General features: G+C 36.4%; 1 protein-coding gene across 5 annotated transcripts in view; it reads right to left on the bottom strand.

Moving 5' to 3' along the window:
• Window positions 1-22,359, bottom strand: part of MARK1 (microtubule affinity regulating kinase 1) — a 149,070-nt gene that overhangs the window by 64,800 nt on the left and 61,911 nt on the right. For all 5 annotated transcript variants that reach the window (XM_059039758.2, XM_059039747.2, XM_059039791.2 and 2 more), the window contains exons 2-3: window positions 1,912-2,115; window positions 593-646 (exon numbers count right to left, since the gene is read on the bottom strand). In XM_059039758.2, coding sequence (XP_058895741.1) covers window positions 593-646; window positions 1,912-2,115 — 258 coding nt within the window. The remainder of the gene's footprint in view (window positions 1-592; window positions 647-1,911; window positions 2,116-22,359) is intronic.

Genomic DNA, 22,359 nt, shown 5'->3' with positions numbered 1-22,359 from the left:
TTTGCTTCGTTTTACAAGTACTAATATGTGTATCTGAGAAAATTTTCCCACATAAATAACTAATGAAGCAATATGAAACAGCTTTACCAGGTCAATTCCCATCCTAACTGCTTTTTTTGGTCCCTCTCCTGCTTTATATTTTCACCCTTTGAGGAAATGGTCGTATTTTTTATTGTAAGTTAGCTGAAAGACTAGTTCTTGTGGAAGAAGGAAGAAAAGCAAGTGAAGCAATAAAAGGAAACCCACCTACGGACAACAGTATCTCAAGAGTTGATTTTTAACGAAGCAGAACCCTTACTACTACAAAATATTTGACACGAAAAATTTTATTCTACTGAATTAAAAGACATAAGTTCCTCTGATATGGTACATGCATTTGAGTAGCAGATATTTTTCAAACAAACACTTGATAAACATTTTAAAAATATTATTAAATGTAAATATTATGTTTTATATCAAACCTTTTCTTCATATATTGATGAAATGTAGTATTGTACCTAACAGGAAATTGAGAATAACTGACTTTACAGAGTATCATATATTAATTAATAAACTCGTATTCTAATTACTTACTATTAAAATAATTAAATACCTTTTGTAGACTGGTAGGATTTAGCTGAGTTTTATCTATTATTTTCACAGCAACCTAAAAAAAAGAGAATCATTAAAATATATTTGAGAATACATCTTAATGAATAAAATTTATAAGGAAAACATCTTTTGTTTAATTCCTAACTAGATATAATTTAGCTATATTTGGTGTTCACATAATTGGATGGTAAAGTTTTGATAATTAGGCAGCCTTAGAATATATTCTATTGACCCAAGTCTTTAACCTATTTGATTCTGAGTCAATGAAATTACACCTTTGTTAGTTATTCTAGGTTTCCCCTTTTAAAGTAAAAATCATCTGTATTTTCATCTTTTACTCATGATCTTGATAAGTTACGGTTATCAGAGGGGAGAGGTTTATAAACTTTTAGTAAGTTAAGTATTATGTGGGTAGAGAGATTGGACACCCAAACTTCCTTACACCAAACTAACAAAACAGATTTAAATGTCCTCTAAGTCTCTGTCTAATACAGCCTGTGTCCCAACAGCTCCTGGGGTCAAAATGGACAGAGAGGACTAAATTTAACCGTATGTGACAATAATATTATGTATAGAACAAAATGGAAACTTAACAAAAACATTTAATGACAGATTTTTCATAATGTCCTAACTGGATCCAGTAAACATTATATAATACAGAATGTTAGATGTTTAACTATTTTTAGTCTTTATTATATAAATTATTAAATATATTATTATTTTTAAAACAAATTTTGCTATATAAATACATCTGATTTAAAACTCATGGGATTTTAGAAACCTGATTCTCTTATTATCTGAGAAAAACATCTGTGTAACACTTGCCCAATGTGGTTTCTAAATAGATAAAAATTAGTGGGTGACTTTCTACACATTTATACCTAATTTACCTCAAGCAGTAATTAAAAAAAAATTTTATTGAGGTAACAGTGGTTTATAACACTATATAAATTTCACATGTACAACCTCATTTTCTGCTCCTGTATTCACTGCAGCTTAAGCAGTAATTAATAAGTTTTCCTAGCCCTGTCCGTGGGGTCAGGTAAAAATCAGAAATTTTTACAGAAGCCATATAATGAAAGACAGAAGTCTGAGAAAACCTCATGTGCAGCACATCTGATTTATGGGATGCTAATACATAAGGACAATTCTTCTGTGCCATGTATAGATAACTCTATCTACATACATTCCATTCACACATATCCCAGTGTTTACCATATTGCAACTGTTACTTATTCCCAGAATCAGCTGTAGGAAAGCTTTTGTAACTAGACTCTGGAGAGGTCTAAGTAAATATTAAAAGGAATAATGAAAACTTACCTCTCTACTAGTTAGAACATGTCTTGCCAATTTCACTTTGGCAAAATTTCCCTTCCCTATTGTTTTTTGTAAACGGTAATTTCCAATGTGAGGCTGTTCGTCTGTTGCTGACGTAATGGAGTTTCTACACCGAGGGATGTTCTGTCTGCTACTTGATTTGGTCGGCTGGATATGGGGTTCAGTATATCCATCCACAGATGTATGCTGAGAAAAAGGTTAAAAGGTTTCCTGGTTAATTAAACTACATTATAAAAGGATAGTTTAAAAAACTACAAACAATTTTCATCAGTAATTCATCTCCAATGAAAAGAGATCGTACTACACGATTTTAAAACATTTTGGGCATTCTGTTCATAATTTCTACTTGACTTTAGCTCCCTTTGCCAGTGGGAATATAACCATTTAAAATGAAATGTTCTGCATAGCTTTAGGTATATGCTTTTGATTTAAAACAAATACAAGTGGTTAGATAGCCAGGAGCCCCAAAGACCATTCATTACTCCTGAAAGGGTGTCACCCCTGTGGGTTGAGAGGACAACACAATCCAAAATTGCTTCATTAAAATGGCAGAACGTCTTCAATGCCAAGGCAAACAACCTCCTGAGTATGGCTCTGTTTCTCTAAACCAGCCCAAGTACTTGTCAGGTTCACTCTTTCATTTGCTGGGCATGTAACTTAGCCAGCTGACCTAGCAGCTTCCCACTGTAGGTACACCTCTAATCAGTTCCCGCCCAGTCCCCTCACCACCTCACCATGCTCAACCAGCAGCTATCTACAGCCCGGCCTGAATCCATTACCTAACATCCACTGCATTCCTCTTCAGTGCCCTTCTCAAGGCAGAGATGTCACTTTGTCTCCTAGTCTCACGCTAGCCCACAATCGCATTGAGTAGCTGACTCTGTTCCCCTGCAGGCTCAGCACCTCAAGTCCCAGGTAGAGCTGCCTAAGGAACCCTGTTTCCCCAGCTCTGATTGTTCCTGCTCTTATCTAGCTTTGTCTGCATTCTGACATAAATAAAATTTCTGGCTCTTTTTGTGAAAACATAGAATGTAACATCTTTATCTAACTGGCATCTTAACAATAGCTGAAGATGAGTAGAACAAATTAGCAAAAGAAAGGGATAATTTTTATTTGCAAAGTAACTAATTCAGATATACATTGTCCCACCTACACCGCCAAAAGCTTGTCTAAAAAATTTTGATCAGAAATTTCTTAAAGGCAACTTCGAAGGTGACTCCATTTACGAACCTCACGCAAAGCATGACTCACGGTCATTTCTCTACTTGTTATTACTTTCTGATATTTTTTAAAACTCAGCTCAGGATTAAAGGACTTTTTGTGTTTTACACAACACTTGCAGCCTGCAGCCTCAGTCTGAGTTAGTGTCCTTCTGGTGTCTTTCCACAGCAAATTGTACTTCCATGGATCTCAGCGTCCATTCCACTGCACTGTCATTACACATTCACTTCTTTGTCCCAGCCACCCTACCACGAGCAATCTGAGGGCAGGGATGTTTTCTTTTTACCTTTATATGCTCACCACACTGAAGAGTGCCAGATACACAGGAAAGATTCAATAAATCAACAGTTCTCAAAGTGTTGTCCCTGGACCAGCACCATCAGCAACATCTGGGAACATGTTAGAAATGCAAAGTCTCTGACCCTATTTCCAGACCTACTGAATAGGAAGCTCTGGGAGTAGAATCCAGCAATCCGTGTTTGAACAAGTCCTCCAGGTGATTCTGATGCAGGCCAAAGTTTGAAAACTACTGCAGTAAATAATGCAAGAAGGTGGTAAATACAAAGTTACTCACTGGCTCTCAGAGACTTTTCTGTTATCTGAGCATAAACAAGAGATTTTAACTATAATCAATTTCTAACAGTTAACAGATTGCTATAATATTTCCTACAAAAAATACTTCTCTACCTGAACTTGTTCTGTAAGGACTGTGGATCTATCTAACACTCAAAATTTAATCTCCTTCTCAAAAAAGCTTTCTATGCCTTTTCATAAAGCAGAGTGGATCACCCCTCTCTTCTGTTGCTATCTTTATATCTAGTAAAAACTTCTGTTACTGAACTATCACACCACCTTTTCAGTCCTGGCCATGGTCTGTTTTCACTGTTAGACCTAAAGCTCCTTAAGCCCCAGAAGTTAATATGGTGTTAGGCACAAAAAAGACACTAAATACATACTAGCTAAGTTGAAGAAACTGCTCCTGACACCTACGCTCAGAATGACTTCTGAGGAATGGTGATTCTTTGCTGTCCAGATCTTTGATGCAGATAACAGCACGATGAGTTAAAACATCTGAGTTGCAACCCAGCTCCCAATGCTGGTTGCAGAGTGTATCCTCAAATAAACCAAACTGTGACAGACTGAATTATTAGCTCCAAATTTTCGCAACCTTCGCCAGGTAACTTTCCAATGTTCTCCCGCTGAGGACAGGGCATAGTTCTCACTCTGTGGGCATCCAGTCATGTGATTTGCTTTGGCCAACAGAGTGAGTTCAGAGTGACAGTATAGGCCAGTCCCATGCTAGTCATCAAGAGGCCTTGCTGTGTTTCAACTTCCTCTCTTAAACTTCTGCCGTCACCATGAGAAGGACTTGCCCAGGCTGATATCAGAAGGAAGATGAGAAATACACAGAGCTGAGCCACAACCAGCTGAGGTCGGATCAAATCAATTAATCCCTCAGGTGACCCCCTGACTCATGAGAAATAACATATGCTTGTTACTGTAAGCCACTGCGTGTGGGGATGCTTTGTTACACAGCCATTTCAGCTGAAACATAAAAGCTACTGCTATTTTGTAATTAAGAGGTAAACAAAAAGGAACAATGAATAATTAGGAGATTCTTACCAGACATGTTCAAATTCTCCTTAAGCTACAGACAACAAAAGAGAAGGCTGTATAATCAATTCCCTAAGGAGAAACTCTTGATCAGGTAACCTATACAGGGGCAGCATCCTTGACTATTCTGTATGCCTGACAAGTATGGTGAAACAGAGAGGTCAGCAAACTTTTCTGTAAAAAGCTAGAGAGTAAATATCTCAGGCTTTGCAGGCTCTATACTGTTGGATATTCATTTTGTGAATCTTTCTTAGCTCAGGGCCATATAAAAACACACCAAAAGGCTGGATTTGGCCTATAGGATGCAGTTGGCTGACCCCTGCTGTAACACATCATATTTTGGAATGTGGGACTAAACTGTTTCTGGCTAATCCTACCAACAGAGTAGGAGACTCTAGGAAAAATACGGGTACGGCTGTGTCTGTACTTGGAGAGCCGAAGAGGGGACAGAGAGCTCTCACAAAAATACTATTCCTTCTTATCCTACCCCCAGAATTGGAAAGGGTAGTATATTCTCCAAAATGCTTTTAAAAAATATGATTTCCTAACTTTCAACATTAAGCATGACCATTTTAAGAGCCAATCAAGGGCTTCCCTGGTGGCACAGTGGTTGAGAGTCCATCTGCCAATGCAGGGGACACGGGTTCGTGCCCCGGTCTGGAAAGATCCCACATGCCACAGAGCGGCTGGGCCCGTGAGCCATAGCCACTGAGCCTGCGAGTCCGGAGCCTGTGCTCCGCAACGGGAGAGGCCACAACAGTGAGAGGACCACGTACCGCAAAAAAAAAAAAAAAAAAAAGAGCCAATCAACTTACACAGAATGCATTTATATGAGTCTTAAATTAGAAATTAAAATAGAATATATAGCACATGTTTTATATTATATAATTCTAATTATAAAACACCCACCCAAACAAATATTCCTCCCCTCAAATCCTTATCTTTCCTTTGGACTGCCACAGCACCACTCAGGAGCAGAATCTTTCCTTGAAGAAACTTTGTGAAGCGTAATTTGGGATAACTGATCTCACCCCTTCCTGACCAATAGATTATCTCTCAAATAGGAAACCTGGAAAAAATGTTTAACTTTTAAATGTTTAATGTTCATGGGCTGAATTTACAGTGTTAAGAAACTATCTCAGCCCTAAGGCTGACAGATGTAAGAAATTATGTGAGCTCAATTATAATATCTATAAATTTTAGTCTGCATCTGTAGCTGAAAATACAAATTCAGATCTTGTATTTTCTTTCTTCAAGTTGTCCACTCAATCCAGCAGACAATGAACTCCTTCATTTTTCTGCAGCAGTGGCAACGTGACCCTACAGCTGGCCCTGAGGACACGGCATATTCAAAGTAATTATAGGTAATGGTTTCTTTAGTTCTTCAAAGCTGCATCCCATGGATTACCAGACTTCAGTTCCCAAATAATACTAGAATTTTCCCTGCCTTCAATACCAACTGAAATGAAATAGCTACTCACTAGCTCTGCATCCTTGGGCAAGTTGTTTAACCTTTATGTGCCTGTTTCCTTATGTGTAAAAGGGAGCTAATAATAAAGCTTACCTCATAGTCACTCTGAGGATTAGATTAAATAATTTCTGTAAAGGTGTAAATAGTATATAATAAGAACCATGTAAGTGTTTAATTAAAACTATACTAAACAAATAAACAAAAATACACCATTTCCTAGACCAGGACACTAATCCCAAATTTCTGCTATTTCTCTGAGTGTTTGTTGCCTGCAACCACTTCTGGTACAAATATCAGTCAGGTTTCTTGTCTGTAAGCCACAGAAACCAACTCAGGCTAAGTCAAATAGAAAAGAAAGTTTCTGAAGTCTGCTGGTAGACTGAAAAAATCCTGAAGCATAAAACTTGTATTCTAGTGAAAGAAAACAAAACTATGCAAATAGCCAAAATAAAATAACTATACTTGGTAATAGGGGGCAAAAAGGAAATAAAATGAGGTGATGTGACAGGAATGACTATGGAGGGAGTTGGGGTGAGTGATACCTAAGACAGAGTGCATGGAATAAATGATGTTTGAGCTGGATCTGAAAGAAGAAAAGGAGCTAGATAAACAGGGGAAGAGCAATCCAGACAGTGAAATGAATAAATAGAAAAATCCCAAGGTGAGATCATACTTTGTAAATTCAAAGAAGAAATGTACCTAATAAAATGGTACATTAAATGGGACATCTTTACAAAGGGCTACATCTTGAAAATTCAGATGTCCATCTGAATACTATTGGAATTCAAACTGTTTAAGTTACAGATATAAAGCCCTGCACATCTGACCATACAGGGTCAGATTTAAAAGGCAAGAGAAGGTGCAGCTTGGCTTACTAATAGGTAATGAATGAATAAGTGAATGCATGAATGAATCAAATAAGAAATAAATGATAAAGAAAGAAACCATTAAAGATAAGCCACATCTCTATCTCACAACCTAATTTCATTCTAGGTAGTTCTTCTCTTTTGCCTGAATCAAACAACTTTTTAAATCAAAAGAAAATCTAGGGCTTCCCTGGTGGCGCAGTGGTTGAGAGTCCGCCTGCCGATGCAGGGGACACGGGTTCGTGCCCTGGTCCGGGGAGGATCCCACATGCTGCGGAGTGGCTGAGCCCGTGAGCCATGGTCTCTGAGCCTGTGCTCCACAACGGGAGAGGCCACAACAGTGAGAGGACCGCGTAATGCAAAAAAAAAAAAAAAAAAATCTAGCTGGGACTAGGATTTCCACTTTCATAATTTTTTGCTAAATGAGAATGGCAATACCCTAGTTATCCAGAGGGAAAATGGTAAAAAAACAAAACAAAACAAAAAAAAAACAAAAAAAAAAAACCCCAAAACTATCAATTACTGAAGGGTTACTGTGAGCTGTATTAGATGTTTTACATGCATTACTTTTTCTAATCTTCACAACGGCTCTGTCAAGAAGCATACCATGATGAGCTGCTTTATTTTATTTATTTATTTATTTTTGGCTGCATTGGGCCTTCGTTGTTGCACGCAGGCTTTTCTCTAGTTGTGGCGAGCAGGGGCTACTCTTCATTGTGGTGTGCAGGCTTCTCATTGCGGTGGCTTCTTTTGCTGCCGAGCACGGGCCCTAGGTGTGCGGGCTTCAGTAGTTGTGGCACGCGGGCTCCATTGCTCCATGGCATGTGGGATCTTCCTGGACCAGGGATCCTTGTCCCCTGCATTGGCAGGCGGATTCCTAACCACTGTGCCACCAGGGAAGTCCCTGATGACCTGTTTTAGAGATAGGGAAAACAGTGGCTCAGAGAGGTTATGTACCATTAGACCCTGACCCTTCTAGTGTTAATGCCAGGTTCTACATAAATATCAATTAAAGTGCATATATGTGTATGTTGGGGTGGGTTGTGATCCTTATGGAGCTTCTACCTCCATGTGCTTTCCTCTGGATAAAAAATTTCAAAAGCAAAAGAAACTACCGGACATATTTTATGCTATTCCTAACATTGCTAGGGTAATTGTCATCTAGAAAGTTACCAACTCCCAGGAATAATATTGACCACACTAGTAACATATCAAAAAGAAAACTGGCATTCATTTCATTTAAAATACACAGTGAGTAGAGTTAGCTAAATAGCTGGAATTCTGAAGAAATAGAGATGGTTGTCCTATTTTTGAAAAATGAGATAGTTTATGCTCTAAGTGCAAGTAAAAGGAAAATGTTTTATTTGGGGTGCAGCTTTTTAATTGACTAAACTTTTCTGACTTTGTTGTTAAAACCAGAAAGTAGCCTGGAGACTACAAAGTTCAGGGCAACTGAATGTGGCTTATAAAATCAAAGCAAACAGGCACCTTAGAAGTCAATCAGCCTCTAAACCTCCACAATTTGGCTCATTGTATTCATGCCAAAGGTAAATATACCTTGAAATTAGGTCGCGATTTTAATTGCTAAACTCAGATCCTCCCACAAGGATGTATTACACTTAGGTATTTTCCTAGGCAAGGAAGATGTTTTTCCACATGTTGCCTCACCTGCTTGGGTAAGGTTTATTTCTTTTTATTATTTTCACTATCCATCAATGATTGTCAAATTAGATATTAAAAAGGACAAGTATTACCTCTCCCCAGACACAGAATTAGCAACAAGTGAGTCGGAAGCACTCTCCCACATGGCACTCACAATGGAGTTTGGGAATCCTGAGTCAACAGAAAGTCATCAAAGTAACTCCAAAGCCTCTCGCTTCATCTTATTTTTTGAACTGTATCTCCCATCTCACTACTCAGTGGTTAGTTTACTCACTCATTCAATCAACAAAAATTTACTTTGACCTACTATATGCAAGACACTATCCTACGTGCCAGAGAATTGAGAGAAATCTAAATATAAAAAGTCCCGCCCGGTCCTCATAAAGTTTACATTTTAGCAGAGGGAGGAAAAAGGAAGAGAGAAGGGTAATACATATGCAAATCAATAAAGAGATAAAATGCCAACCAGTGGTTCATGGTATAAAAAGAGAAACCATGGAGGGTCAGGAACTAGAAAGTAAGGTGGTCTCTGATGAGATGACATTTGAGAAGAGGCCTGAATGAAATGAATGAATCTGGAAATCAACAGAGGTCTGGGCTGGAGATATTAATTTGCAAGTAATTCCTTGCAAAAATAAGCACTTCACATTCACCTTTCCCTTTGAAACATCTAAGTTGAAAAATAAAATTACATTTAGATGTTGTCTCTTCCCATGTGTATGTGTATACACAAACACACTCCCCCAAAATCTACTGATCTTGATCCCTTGAACATTTTTTTCAAGTTGAGGATAGGTATTTTCCAACCATGAAGAGGAGCAAACATGTACCAGAGGATAAGAAAACCTATTAATTTTCAAAATGGGTTTAGATTTTCTCCTTTGTGAATGTCCTCTGGCCACACTTGAAAAGGTGATACTGACTGAGGGGGATACTAAAAAGAGAAAGAAAACAAACTCTCTCCAAATTATTGAACAGTGAATAAATATGGTTCATAATTCTCAGCTATGGTTAGAATCATGGTTTTATTTTTATAAAATCATACCAATTTATTAAAGCTTACTCTAATACCAAGGTAAATCATGATCTTTTATAATAGTCACTGAATCTACTGGGTGACTGAATATTCAAATGTTCCTAAGAAGTCATATCATGTATTAGACCTGAAGTTAGGGATGCCGTAGCTCACTTCCCAGGACTCTAGAACATGCTGCTTTTGCACACCACAACTACTCTTTGGTCAGCTGATATTAGCACCATTACAGGCCATGACAATTTAGAAACAATAACCAAATTTCTATTTCTCAAAGTCATTTTTTTAAAAGTAGAGAATTATGCTTCCAATAATGGATGAATAGTTTGTATCTGACTAACCTAGCAGCAGATAAAAATACAATCTCTAGACAAAATATTAAAAACAATTGTTTCGTGGCCTAGAAGAGCCACAAAAAGCAGGCAAAAACTGAAGGGAGACTGATCTTTGTAAAAAGGGAACCAAATAGGGTGAAATTTTTAGTTTTACAGTTTCTATCTGGGGGCAAACTCTGGCCCACTTATTCCTAGTGACTGAAATGTAAGCACAAAGCAACAGTGTTACTGGCTAAAGGAGTCAGAAGATGGAGCTGGGGGCTAAAAAAAATTGACTGGAGAGTGAAAAAGGAAACTGGCAAAAAGAAAGTCACAAAAAATAAAACTCTGAAATCTTTATATAAACTACAGGTTCTTTATTAAGCCCTAAACCAAATGTGAGCAAGAGAAACTCCAAGGAACATGTCAGAAGGAGACAGCTAGAAAGTTAAGAAAATAACAAAGATTTGGCTGTTGCCCACTGTAGGGAAGGGAAGGCTAAATTTGAAGTCTGAGTCAAGCCCTGCCAAATCAACACTTTTTAGAGGAAGATAACTAAATCCAGAGTCTCTGTATAGTATTATCAACAATGTCCAGTGTATAACCAAAACTTACTAGATATGCGATGGAACAGAAGAATGAGACTGTCAACAGAAGAATGAGAAGCAGCAGTCTATAGAAATACACACCAAGATGTTCTAGAAGTTGGACTCAACGGGCAAGAACTTTAAAGCAGTTATGATAAATACGTTTCTAAAAGTAAAGGAAAATATGATTAGAAAAATAAAACAGATGGAAAATATCAGCAAAGAAATGGAAACTATAGTAAAGAAGCAAATAGAAATTCTAGAACTGAAAGTACAATACCTAAAAAGAATGATTCACTGGAAAGGCTTACAGTAGACTGCAAAGGAGAAAGGGTCAGTGAACTTGAAGACAAATGAATAAAAATTAACCAGTCTGAAGAACTGAGAAGAATAATTAGCCAATCTAAAGAAGTGAGAAGATTAAACAAAAATGAAGAGAGTGCCCCTATGATCTATGGGTCAATATCACACAGACTAACACATTTGTAAATGGGGTACGAGAGAAAGAATATGAAGGAAATGAGGGAGAAAAACTTACTTGATGTAATAATGGTTATATAATTCACCCAAACTGTGAACTCCAAGTCAGATAAATTCAAAGAAAACCAAAAGTAGGTACATCACAGTCAAACTGCTAAAAAACATGTATAGAGGGGGAAAAAAAATCCTTAAAAGGAGTCAGGGAAAAACAACACAATACACACAAAAGAATGACAATACAAATGATAGCTCACTTCTTATTAGAAAAACTGGTGCTCAGGTGACAATGGAAGTTTTCAGATGTGCTGCAGAAAAAACAAATGCAACTCCATATCCTTTACCCAGTGAAAATATTATTTAAAAAAAAGAAGGCAACTATTGTAAATCAACTATACTTCAATAAAAAATGTAATAAAATAAAGACAAAATAAAGACATTTTTAGATGAACAAGAACTGAAAGAATCTGCTGCCAGAAGACATATGCTATACAAAATGCTAAGGATAATTTTTCCAGCCAAAGGGAAGTGATCATAGGTGGTAAGCTGAATCTACAGAAAGGAAAAAAGAGCTCTGGAAATGATAAATATGTGGGTAAATATAAAACAGCATGTATTTTTCATCTCTTAATTTCTTTAAAAGACATATGACTATTTAAAGCAAAAAAGTATAACACCATACTGTGAATTTTATAACATAAGCAGATGTAATAATGTGAAAATGAAAGCACAAAGTTCAGGTGAATTAAAAGATTCTTATAAGATTCTAACATTTTATCTGAACTGGTACAATACTACCCTATGTAGACTGCAAAAATATATGGGTGCGTTCTGTAATCTCTAGAGCAACCACTGGGGGAAAATGCACTGGAAAAGATACAGAGGCATAGCTAAGTCAACAGAGGAATTAAAATAGAATACTAGAAAATATCTGATTAACTCAAAAGTAGACAAGAAAGAAAAAAAGAGAGGAACACCACCAACGAAAACAAGAACAGATGTAACAAAAAAAACAAAAGAGCAAAATTAAAGACATCAAACATCAAAAATTATATTTAATGTAAATAAAAATTTCATAGAAAGGATTAAATGAATTTTTAAATTAAAAGACACACTTTAAGTATGAATATACAGATAGATTGAAAGTAAAATTATGGAAAAAGACATACTAATGCAAACAGTAAGCAAAAGAGAGCTAGAGAAGCTATAATAATATCAGACAAAATAAACTTCAATACAAGGAGTATTAACAAAATAAAGACACTCATTTCATAATGATGCAAGGGTCAATTCATTAGGAAGCTATAACAATCCTAAATGAGTATGTGCCTAATAACTGAGTTTCAGCAAACAAAAACAGAAAAAGGAAAAAGGACACAAATCCACAACTACGATTGGAGATTTTAACAACACTCTCAATAGTTTAAAGAATTTCACTCAAAACACAGTAAGGGTAAGGAAGATCTGAACACACTATTAATTTAAGGTAGGTTAGAGATTTCTTGAAGCACACAGTTCATAGACTCCATGTCAAGAACCCTTTTCCAAATCTTCAAAGCTCTACATATCAAATTAATTACCTTACTGGAAAACTGCACACAGATACTGACAACTTTGGCTTGTCAAAGAACAACTTAAAGAATATCTACATGTTGTACACACACATGACTGAAAAGAAAATATCATTAGTAATGATTAATGCCTGTTTCATAAGGAACCAGGCAATAAATGAGCTTAATTGTCAGAAAAATTCTCTCAAATGGTATGCTTCCTTTATTATGTTATCACACAATAATGCCTCCTTCATTCCCCAATTTCAGTGTTCAAGGTGAAATTTCTTTTTAAATAGTGCAGTGGTGAGTTGCACTTCTATGAAAATAGTAGTTTTATGAGTGTCAAAAACTTACACAGCAGAAAAAGAATACTTACTGAAAACGGAAGGCCTGTGGATTCTTTTCCCTTGTGTTCCTACAGCACTTGATGGGCATACCTCAGAAATATAATGGGTTCGGTTCCAGCCAAGTACAATAAAGCAAATATTGCAATGAAGTGAGTCAGCATCCTCTGAGCCTTCAGTGAGTCATAATCTTTTTGCTGGTGGAGGGTTTGAAATATTTCAAGAATTATCAAAATGTGACACAGAGACACGACGTGAGCAAATGCTGCTGGAAAAATGACGCCATTAGAGCCTTGCTTGAGCCAGAGCTGCTACAAACCTTCAATCTATAAAAAACGCATTACCTGTGAAGCACAATAAAGCAAAGTGCAATAAGACAGATATGTCTGTACATTCTTTTATACAACAATTAATACTTTAAAATACAATTGCCTTTTCTTCGGAAACTCTCTCCTACTAAATTGTGAGCTTCAATGTCACCAAGTACTGTATCTTTTACATTTCTTTATCATTCAAATAGTTGGTGTTGCATGAATATACGCACTAAATATGTAATCTTTTACTATAAGTATCCCACCCAAATTACAAATTTTAAAAATCAATATTATCTTATATATTAAAGATTATTGCAATGAGATGCCAATAGATCTGGCAAGACAGTCATGTATCAATTTCTAGAAAAATAAACCACAAAAATTGAAGACAAAAAAATTATTAAAATAAATCACTACCAAAACCTTCTGACAGCTACCAAGCTATGCACTGCATGAAGCGAAGGGGCAAAGTTGTGCCCATGTGGTGATCCTGCCTGTCCATAATGAGTAACTGCATAATTTTACAAACTTTCATAATACAAGTGATCTTTGATCTGATGTTTTTAGGAACAGAAATGGGTTTGATTTTAATACCTAAAAAGTATGATACTAATGAAGAAATGTGGCCAATACAGTTTATAGGCACACCTTGTTTTATTGCACTCTGCTTTATTGTGATTCGCAGATACTGCGATTTTTAAAAATTGAAGGTTTGTGGCAACCTTGCATTAAGCAAGTCTACTAGCACCATTCTTTCCAACAGTATTTGCTCATACTGTGTCTCTATGTCACACTTTGGTAATTCTAGCAATATTTCAAACTTTTTCATTATTATTATATTGTTTACAGTAATCTGTGACAGCGATCTTTGATGTTACTACCACAAAAAAATTATGACTCACCGAAGGCTCAGATAAGGGTTAGCATATTTTAGCAATAATGTATTATTTTTTTTAAAAAATAAGTTATGGGTTGTCTGGACTGAGGCGACCCAGCACTGGAGCCTACAGGCCCTTTGGTGGGGCTAACAGCAGACTCTGGGAGGGCTCACACCAAGGAATACTTCCCAGAACTTCTGGTGCCAGTGTCCTTGTCCCTGCAGAGAGCCAAAGACACCCCCTGGCCTCAGCAGGAGACCCTCTAACACTAGCAGCTTCTCCTTTCTTTGGATGTGGAGTATCTTTTTTGGTGAGTTCCAGTGTCTTCCTGTCGATGATTGTTCAGCAGTTATTTGTGATTCTGGTGCTCTCGCAAGAGAGAGTAAGTGCAGGTCCTTCTACTCCACCATCTTGAACCAATCTCTGGAGATACTTATTGCTGGGGAAACCCTGGACAAGTGGACCAGGTCTCTTGAGTTTGAATATGATTTATTCATTAGGCCAGACACCCGTAATCCACGTTTCCGAGTCTGGTTGAACTTTACTGCTGAGAACGTGAAAGAATCACAACCATGTGGCTGACAGAGTCTTGGTGCTCCGGTCGGGTGTCAGGCCTGAGCATCTGAGGTGAGAGACCCAAGTTCAGGACATTGGTCCACTGGTGACCTCCCAGCCCCATGTAATATCAAGCAGTCAATGCTCTCCCAGAGACCTCCATCTCAAAGCTAAGACTCAGCTATACTCAACAACCAGCAAGCTACAGTGCCGAACACCCTATGCCAAACAACAAGCACATTAGCAGAGATGCTGCCTAAAATCATAATAAGTTCACAGACAACCCAAAACACACCACCGGATGCGGTCCTGCCTACAAGAAAAATAAGATCCAGACTCATCCACTAGAACATAGGCACCAGTCCCCTCCAGCATGAAGCCTACACAACCCACTGAACCAACCTCAGCCACTGGGGGCAGACACCAAAAACAACGGGAACTACGAACCTGCAGCCTGCAAAAAGGAGACCCCAAACACAGTAAGTTAGGCAAAATGAGAAGACAGACGAACACACAGCAGATGAAGCAGCAAGGTATAAACCCACTAGACTAAACAAATGAAGAGCAAATAGGCAGTCTACCTGAAAAAGAATTCAGAGTAATATAGTAAAGATGATCCAAAATCTTGGAAATAGAATGGAAAAAACACAAGAAACATTTAACAAGGACTTAGAAGAACTAAAGGGCAAACAAACGATGATGAACAACACAATAAATGAAATTAAAAATTATCTTGAAGGAATCAACAGCAGAATACCTGAGGGAGAAGAATGGGTAAGTGATCTGGAAGATTAAATAGTGGAAATAACTACTGAAGAGCAGAATAAAGAATGAAAAGAATTGTGGACAGTCTCAGAGACCTCTGGGACAACATTAAATGCAAAAACATTCGAATTATAGGGGTCCCAGAAGGAGAAGAGAAAAAGAAAGAGACTAGAAAATATTTGAAGAGATTAGACTTGAAAACTTCCCTAATATGGGAAAGGAAATAGTCAGTCAAATCCAGGAAATGCAGAGAGTCCCGTACAGGATAAATCCAAGAGGAAATGTGTCAAGATACATATTAATCAAGCTATCAAAAGTTAAATACAAAGAAAAAACAATAAAAGCAGCAGGGAAAAGCAACAAATAACAAACAAGGGAATCCCCATAAGGTTAACAGCTGATCTTTCAGCAGCAACTCTGCAAGCCAGAAGGGAGTGGCAAGACATATTTTAAATGATAAAAGGGAAAAACCTACAATCAAGATTACTCTACCCACCAAGGATCTCATTCAGATTCCATGAAGAAATTAAATCCTTTACAGACAAGCACAAGCTAAGAGAATTCAGCATGACCAAAACCAGCTTTACAACAAATGCTGAAGGAAATTCTCTAGGCAGGAAACACAAGAGAAGGAAAAGATCTACAATCAAAACAATTAAGAAAGTGGAAATAGGAACACACATATCGATAATTACCTTAAATATGAATGGATTAAATGCTCCCACCAAAAGACATAGCCTAGTTGAATGGATACAAAAACAAGACCCATATACATGCTGTCTACAAGAGACCCATTTCATACCTAGGGACATATACAGACTGAAAGTAAGGGGATGAAAAAACATATTCCATGCAAATGAAAATCAAAAGAAAGCTGGAGTAGCAATTCTCATATCAGACAAAATACACTTTAAAATAAAGACTATTATAAGAGACAAGGAAGGACACTACATAATGATCAAGGGATCAATCCAAGAAGAAGATATAACAATTGTATTTATGCACCCAACATAGGAACATCTCAATGCATAAGGCAAATGCTAACAGCCATAAAAGGGGAAATCGACAGTAACACAATCATAGTAGGGGACTTTAACACCCCATTTTCACCAATGGACTGATCAATCAAAATGAAAATAAATAAGGAAACACAAGCTATAAATGATACATTAAACAAGATGGGCTTAATTGATATTTATAGGACATTCCATCCAAAAACAACAGAATACACTTTCTTCTCAAGTGCTCATGGAACTTTCTCCAGAATAGACCATATCTTGGGTCACAAATCAAGCCTTGGTAAATTTAAGAAAACTGAAATCGTATCAAGTATCTTTTCTGACCACGATGCTATGAGACTAGATATCAATTAAAGGAAAAAACCTGTAAAAAATACAAACACATGGAGGCTAAACAATACACTACTAAATAACCAAGAGATCACTGAAGAAATCAAAGAGGAAATCACAAAATACCTAGAAACAAATGAGAATGAAAACACGACGACCCAAAACCTATGGAATGCAGCAAAAGCAAGTTCTAAGAGAGAAGTTTATAGCAATACAATCCTACCTCAAGAAACAAAAAACATCTCAAATAAACAACCTAACAATACAGCTAAAGAAATTAGAGAAAAAAGAAAAAAAAAAAAAAAAAACCCAACGTTAGCAGAAGGAAAGAAATCATGAAGATGAGATCAGAAATAAATGGAAAAGAAATGAAGGAAACAATAGCAAAGATCAATAAAACTAAATGCTGGTTCTTAGAGAAGATAAACAAAATTGATAAACCATTAGCCAGACTCATCAGAAAAAAAGGCAGAACATTCAAATCAACAGAATTAGAAAAGAAAAAGCAGTAACAAATGACATTGCAGAAAAACAAAGGATCATGAGAGATTACTACAAGCAACTATATGCCAATAAAATGGACAACCTGGAAGAAATGGACAAACTCTTAGAAAACTACAACGTTCCAAAACTGAACCAGGAAGAAATAATACACAGACCAATCACAAGCACTGAAATTGAGACTGTGATTTAAAATCTTCTAACAAACAAAAGCCCAGGACCAGATGGCTTCACAGGCGAATTCTATCAAACAGATAAGAGCTAACACCTACCCTTCTCAAACTCTTCCAAAATACAGCAGAGGGAGGAACACTCCCAAATTCATTCTACGAGGCCACCATCACCCTGATCCCAAACCAGACAAAGATGTCACAAAGAAAGAAAACTACAGGCCAATATCACTGATGAAAATAGATGCAAAAATCCTCAACAAAATACTAGCAAACAGAATCCAACAGCACATTAAAAGGATCATACCCCATGATCAAGTGGGGTTTATCCCAGGAATGAATGGATTCTTGAATATACACAAATCAATCAATGTGATAAACCATATTAACACACTGAAGGAGAAAAACCATATGACCATCTCAACAAATGCAGAAAAAGCTTTTGACAAAATTCAACACTGATTTATGATAAAAAAATACCTTCAGAAAGTAGGCATAGAGGGAACTTATCTCAACATAATAAAGGCCATATATGACAAACCCACAGCCATCGTTCTCAATGGTGAAAAACTGAAACCATTTACACTAAGATCAGGAACAAGACAAGGCTGTCCACTCTCAACACTATTACTATAATAGTTTTGGAAGTTTTAGCCACAGCAGTCAGAGAAGAAAAACAAATAAAAGGAATCCAAATCAGAAAAGAAGAAGTAAAACTGTCACTGTTTGTAGATGACCTGATAGTAACCAGAGAATCCTAAAGATGCTACCAGAAAACTACTAGAGCTAATCAATGAATTTGTTTCAGTAGCAGGATACAAAATTAACACACAGAAATGTCTTGCATTCTTGTACACTAATGATGAAAACTCTGAAAGAGAAATTAAGGAAACACTCCCATTTACCACTGCAACAAAAAGAATAAAATACCTAGGAATAAACCTATTTAAGGAGACAAAAGACCTGTATGCAGAAAACTATAAGACACTGATGAAAGAAATTAAATATGATACATACAGATGAAGAGATATACAAAGTTCTTGGATTGGAAGAATCAACATCGTGTAAATGACTATACTATCCTAAGCAATCTACAGATTCAATGCAATCGCTATCAAATTACCAAGAGCATTTTTCACAGAACTAGAACAAAAATTTGCACAACGTGTATGCAAACACAAAAGACCCCAAATAGCCAAAACAATCTTGAGAAAGAAAAACGGAGCTGGAGTAATCAGGCTCATGGATTTCAGACATACTACAAAGCAAAGAAGGCAAAGTTAACTCTATACAAGAAAAATATTACAACTTATCACTTCAATTTGAAAAACATAAGAGTAGCTGTGAATGATAAGCCATATAAACACAAACAAGAATATCCCTTGAAACACTCAATATTACAGTAGTGCTAGATAGACCAGCAATGCTTTTTAAGAAGAAAAATGCAGTGGAAAGATTTATTTGTATCATCTTTACACTGCTGACCTGAATATAAACCTAGAAAATGCATGTAAATTAATAAAATATCTTTTGGAAGTACTACTTGAGCTCATCAAAACTACAAGAGAGGAAACATCCTTAACAATCAATTACATTCTGAAAGAATCATTTGGTGAACTCTTAACTCATCCTTTCATATTCAGCTTAGACATTACCTCCCAGGAAAAGCCATGCGTTGTATAGCTTCTATTCCACCCTCAACTAAGCTGGGTTCCATACCCATTTTTGGTCTTTTTATGGTTATTTCTAGCAATGTATTGTCCCAAATTTTAAAGTTAATTTTTACTAAAATGATATATGCACATGGTAAAAAATGTCACCTCTAATAGGTTACTAACAAAAAATATCAGTCCCCTGTACCAGCCTTTAAGATGTCAAGCCTGCTCCCCAGTGACTTTTTCTTTGTTTTTTTCTTCTAAAATTGACTTAAATGTTTCTAAACAAAATGCTTTCATTGCTAATTCTTAGTTCATCAATCAGACATTCTCTCAATTTCCTACTACTGTCAATTAGGATTAAGATCTTTTAGCCTCTCATCTTCCTAATGTAATATGATAAAATTTTCAGTTAAAAAAATATTGTTTACATGATTATGACTTGTAAACACTTACTCACTGGAAACCAAGTAGTATATTATGATGCTTCTATTAAACTTTCTTTTTTGGCAGCTTCCTTGTAGAGTAAATAACACATAATGAAATTCACCAAATTTAAGTATATGAGCTGTGACAAACATATAAAGTCATGACACAGAACATCGATTATATGTAAAACATTTAATCATGTCAAAAATTTCCCTGTGCCCCTTTGCTGTCAATGCCCTCCTCTCATTGACCTGCTTTCTGATACTATACTCTTGCATAGATAACACTATGCAGAGTTTAACCTGTTATGTTCATTGCCATTACTGACATATTTGGACTTATTTCTGTATTTTGTTTTGTTTTTACGTTAAGTGTCTTGTCTTCATTTTTCTATATATTCATTGGATTTTCTTTGTTTCTTTTTTTCTTCTCCAGTGATTTGGAAGCTCTACCTCCTGTGTCTATTCTACTGTTATTTTTTAAAATTTAGGGGTAAAAGTCAAGGTGGAATGGGCCAGGGAAAAGTGGAAAGTGAGGAAATGGAGGCTGCTAGGGCAGATTATGCCCCTGAGAAGTCTCACTGTGAATTAGAGGCAGGAGTATGACAGCTGGGGAAGAAAGAGGGGTGTGGAATTGAAGAAGGTTACTGTTTATTTGCATGTTGTTTTAAGATGGAGGAGACCTGAGCATGTTTAAATCCCAAGGGAAGGATCCTGTGGAGAGGGAGCTGCTGACGAGACAAGAGAGGGAAAAGATAAGTAAAGTTCCTGGGAAGGTGGACAGTGAGAAGATTCAGAGCACACAGATGGAGAGATTGCCCTTATGCAGGAAGAAAGACATCTCTTCTCCTGTAACAAGTAGAAAGGAAGAGAAGTTAGATCTAGATGTAGAAAGGTGCATACATTTGATGGTAGGAAGCTGAGGGAGTTCCGATCTGATGGCTCTTACTTTCTCTGGGTGGTTGAAGGTAAGGTCACCTGTTAAGAGTGAAGAGAGGCCACAGAGGTTTGCAGAGAGTTTTAAAAAGATTTGAAATAATCTCTTTAGAAAAAGAAAAAAACAAGTTAACCAAAAAAACCTCCTGTTGGGTAGGGCTGCTGGGCAGTACTGACAGCCTAGTTGAGATCAGTGACCATGAATTTATTATGGCTCTAATCTGTCCAGTTGTGTCAATTTTTTTTCAGCAATACTCAAATGCACACAGATTACCGAGGAAGCAGATAAATGAGTTTATCCTGGCCTGGAGTTTGTCAAATAAGTATCACCAAAGAGAAGGCGGCAGGCAAGACAAGTTAGGTTATTGGCAAGTTACTGAGATGATGGGTCTAAGCTAGATAATGAAGGAAAAGAACACACAAAAAATTGATGGATGGGGAGTAGAGGCCAATATACTGGAGGGATCAGTGAGATCAGAGAATAATTACAGCAAGACTAGCTAAGAAAGACACCAGATGGCCAAGTACCTGTAGTCAGAAATCCAGGTGATTAGACTGGTGATAACTGGAAGGACAATTACCAGATGCTACTAGTATAGAATGTTTTGTTAAAATCACCAAGAATTATTCTGCATATTTTTCAGATTTTTTTACCATGTGACTATTCTATTTTTAAATGTTTTAAAGAATAGCATTAAACTTCATAGCCATATTATTAGAAATTATTTTTAATTATCTATAATTTTCACTGATTACATTATTCATGGTAGTTTCTTACATCTCTCCATTTCTTTTCCTTAGGTTCACTTTTTCTAGTTTGTGAGTTTTTTTCAGATACGTGTGTAGGTAATACACTTTCTAAATCATTGCAGCTACTTTTTCTTTATTTTAACTTCTATAAACAATAATTCAATTGGAAACAGAATAGGGTACAAAGAAACTTTTTCCCACTTACTCCTGTATTTGTTCAGAAGGTTGAATTTTTTAGAATCATGACTTACTGATAACCAGAAAGTCATTACAATTAAATGGTGACCCATGAGTGACAAAATAAAAGTGAAAATATTTTGACAAAAGTTTGTCTAAGGAATAGATTCAAATACAAAGGAGAATTAGTGCAATGTCAATGTTAGCATTTTATATCAGAGGGAAAATAATAGACTATTCAACAAATGGTACTGTATCAACTAGGAAAAAAATAAGTTGGAATTCTAGGAGTGATGCATTACTTCTTACACCAAAATAAATTCCCAATGTATTAAGGATATAAATGTAAAAAAAGAAAAAAAACAAAACAAACAGAAAGACAAAGAAGCTGTAAAAGTGAGCACTAGAAAAAATAAATGACAAGCTAGCAACTGTTTTATAGTCTCAGCGTGGCAAATGCCTTCCTAAATATGGCACACAATAGAAGCCGTTAAAATTTCGTTAAATTTGACATCATAAAACTTTTAAAAATACAAGAAAGTTTTTTAAAAGTCTTCTTAAAAGATATTCTGTGCTCATGGATTGGGAAAATCAACATTGTTAAAATGCCTGTACTACCTAAAGCAATCTACAGATTCAATGTAGATCAAAACCTATCAAAATCTCAAGAACATTTTTCACAGAACTAGTAGAAAATATTCTAAAATGTATATGGAACCACAGAAGACCCCAAGTAGCCAAAGCAAACCTAAGAAAAAAGAACAACGCTGGAGGTATCACACGCTCTGATTTCAAACTATATTACAAAGC

The sequence above is a fragment of the Kogia breviceps genome, chromosome 1, assembly GCF_026419965.1.
Source record: "Kogia breviceps isolate mKogBre1 chromosome 1, mKogBre1 haplotype 1, whole genome shotgun sequence".
Taxonomy (NCBI): domain Eukaryota; kingdom Metazoa; phylum Chordata; class Mammalia; order Artiodactyla; family Physeteridae; genus Kogia; species Kogia breviceps.
The sequence above is the reverse complement of the archived record's forward strand: the minus strand, read 5'-3'. Positions and strand labels throughout refer to the sequence as shown.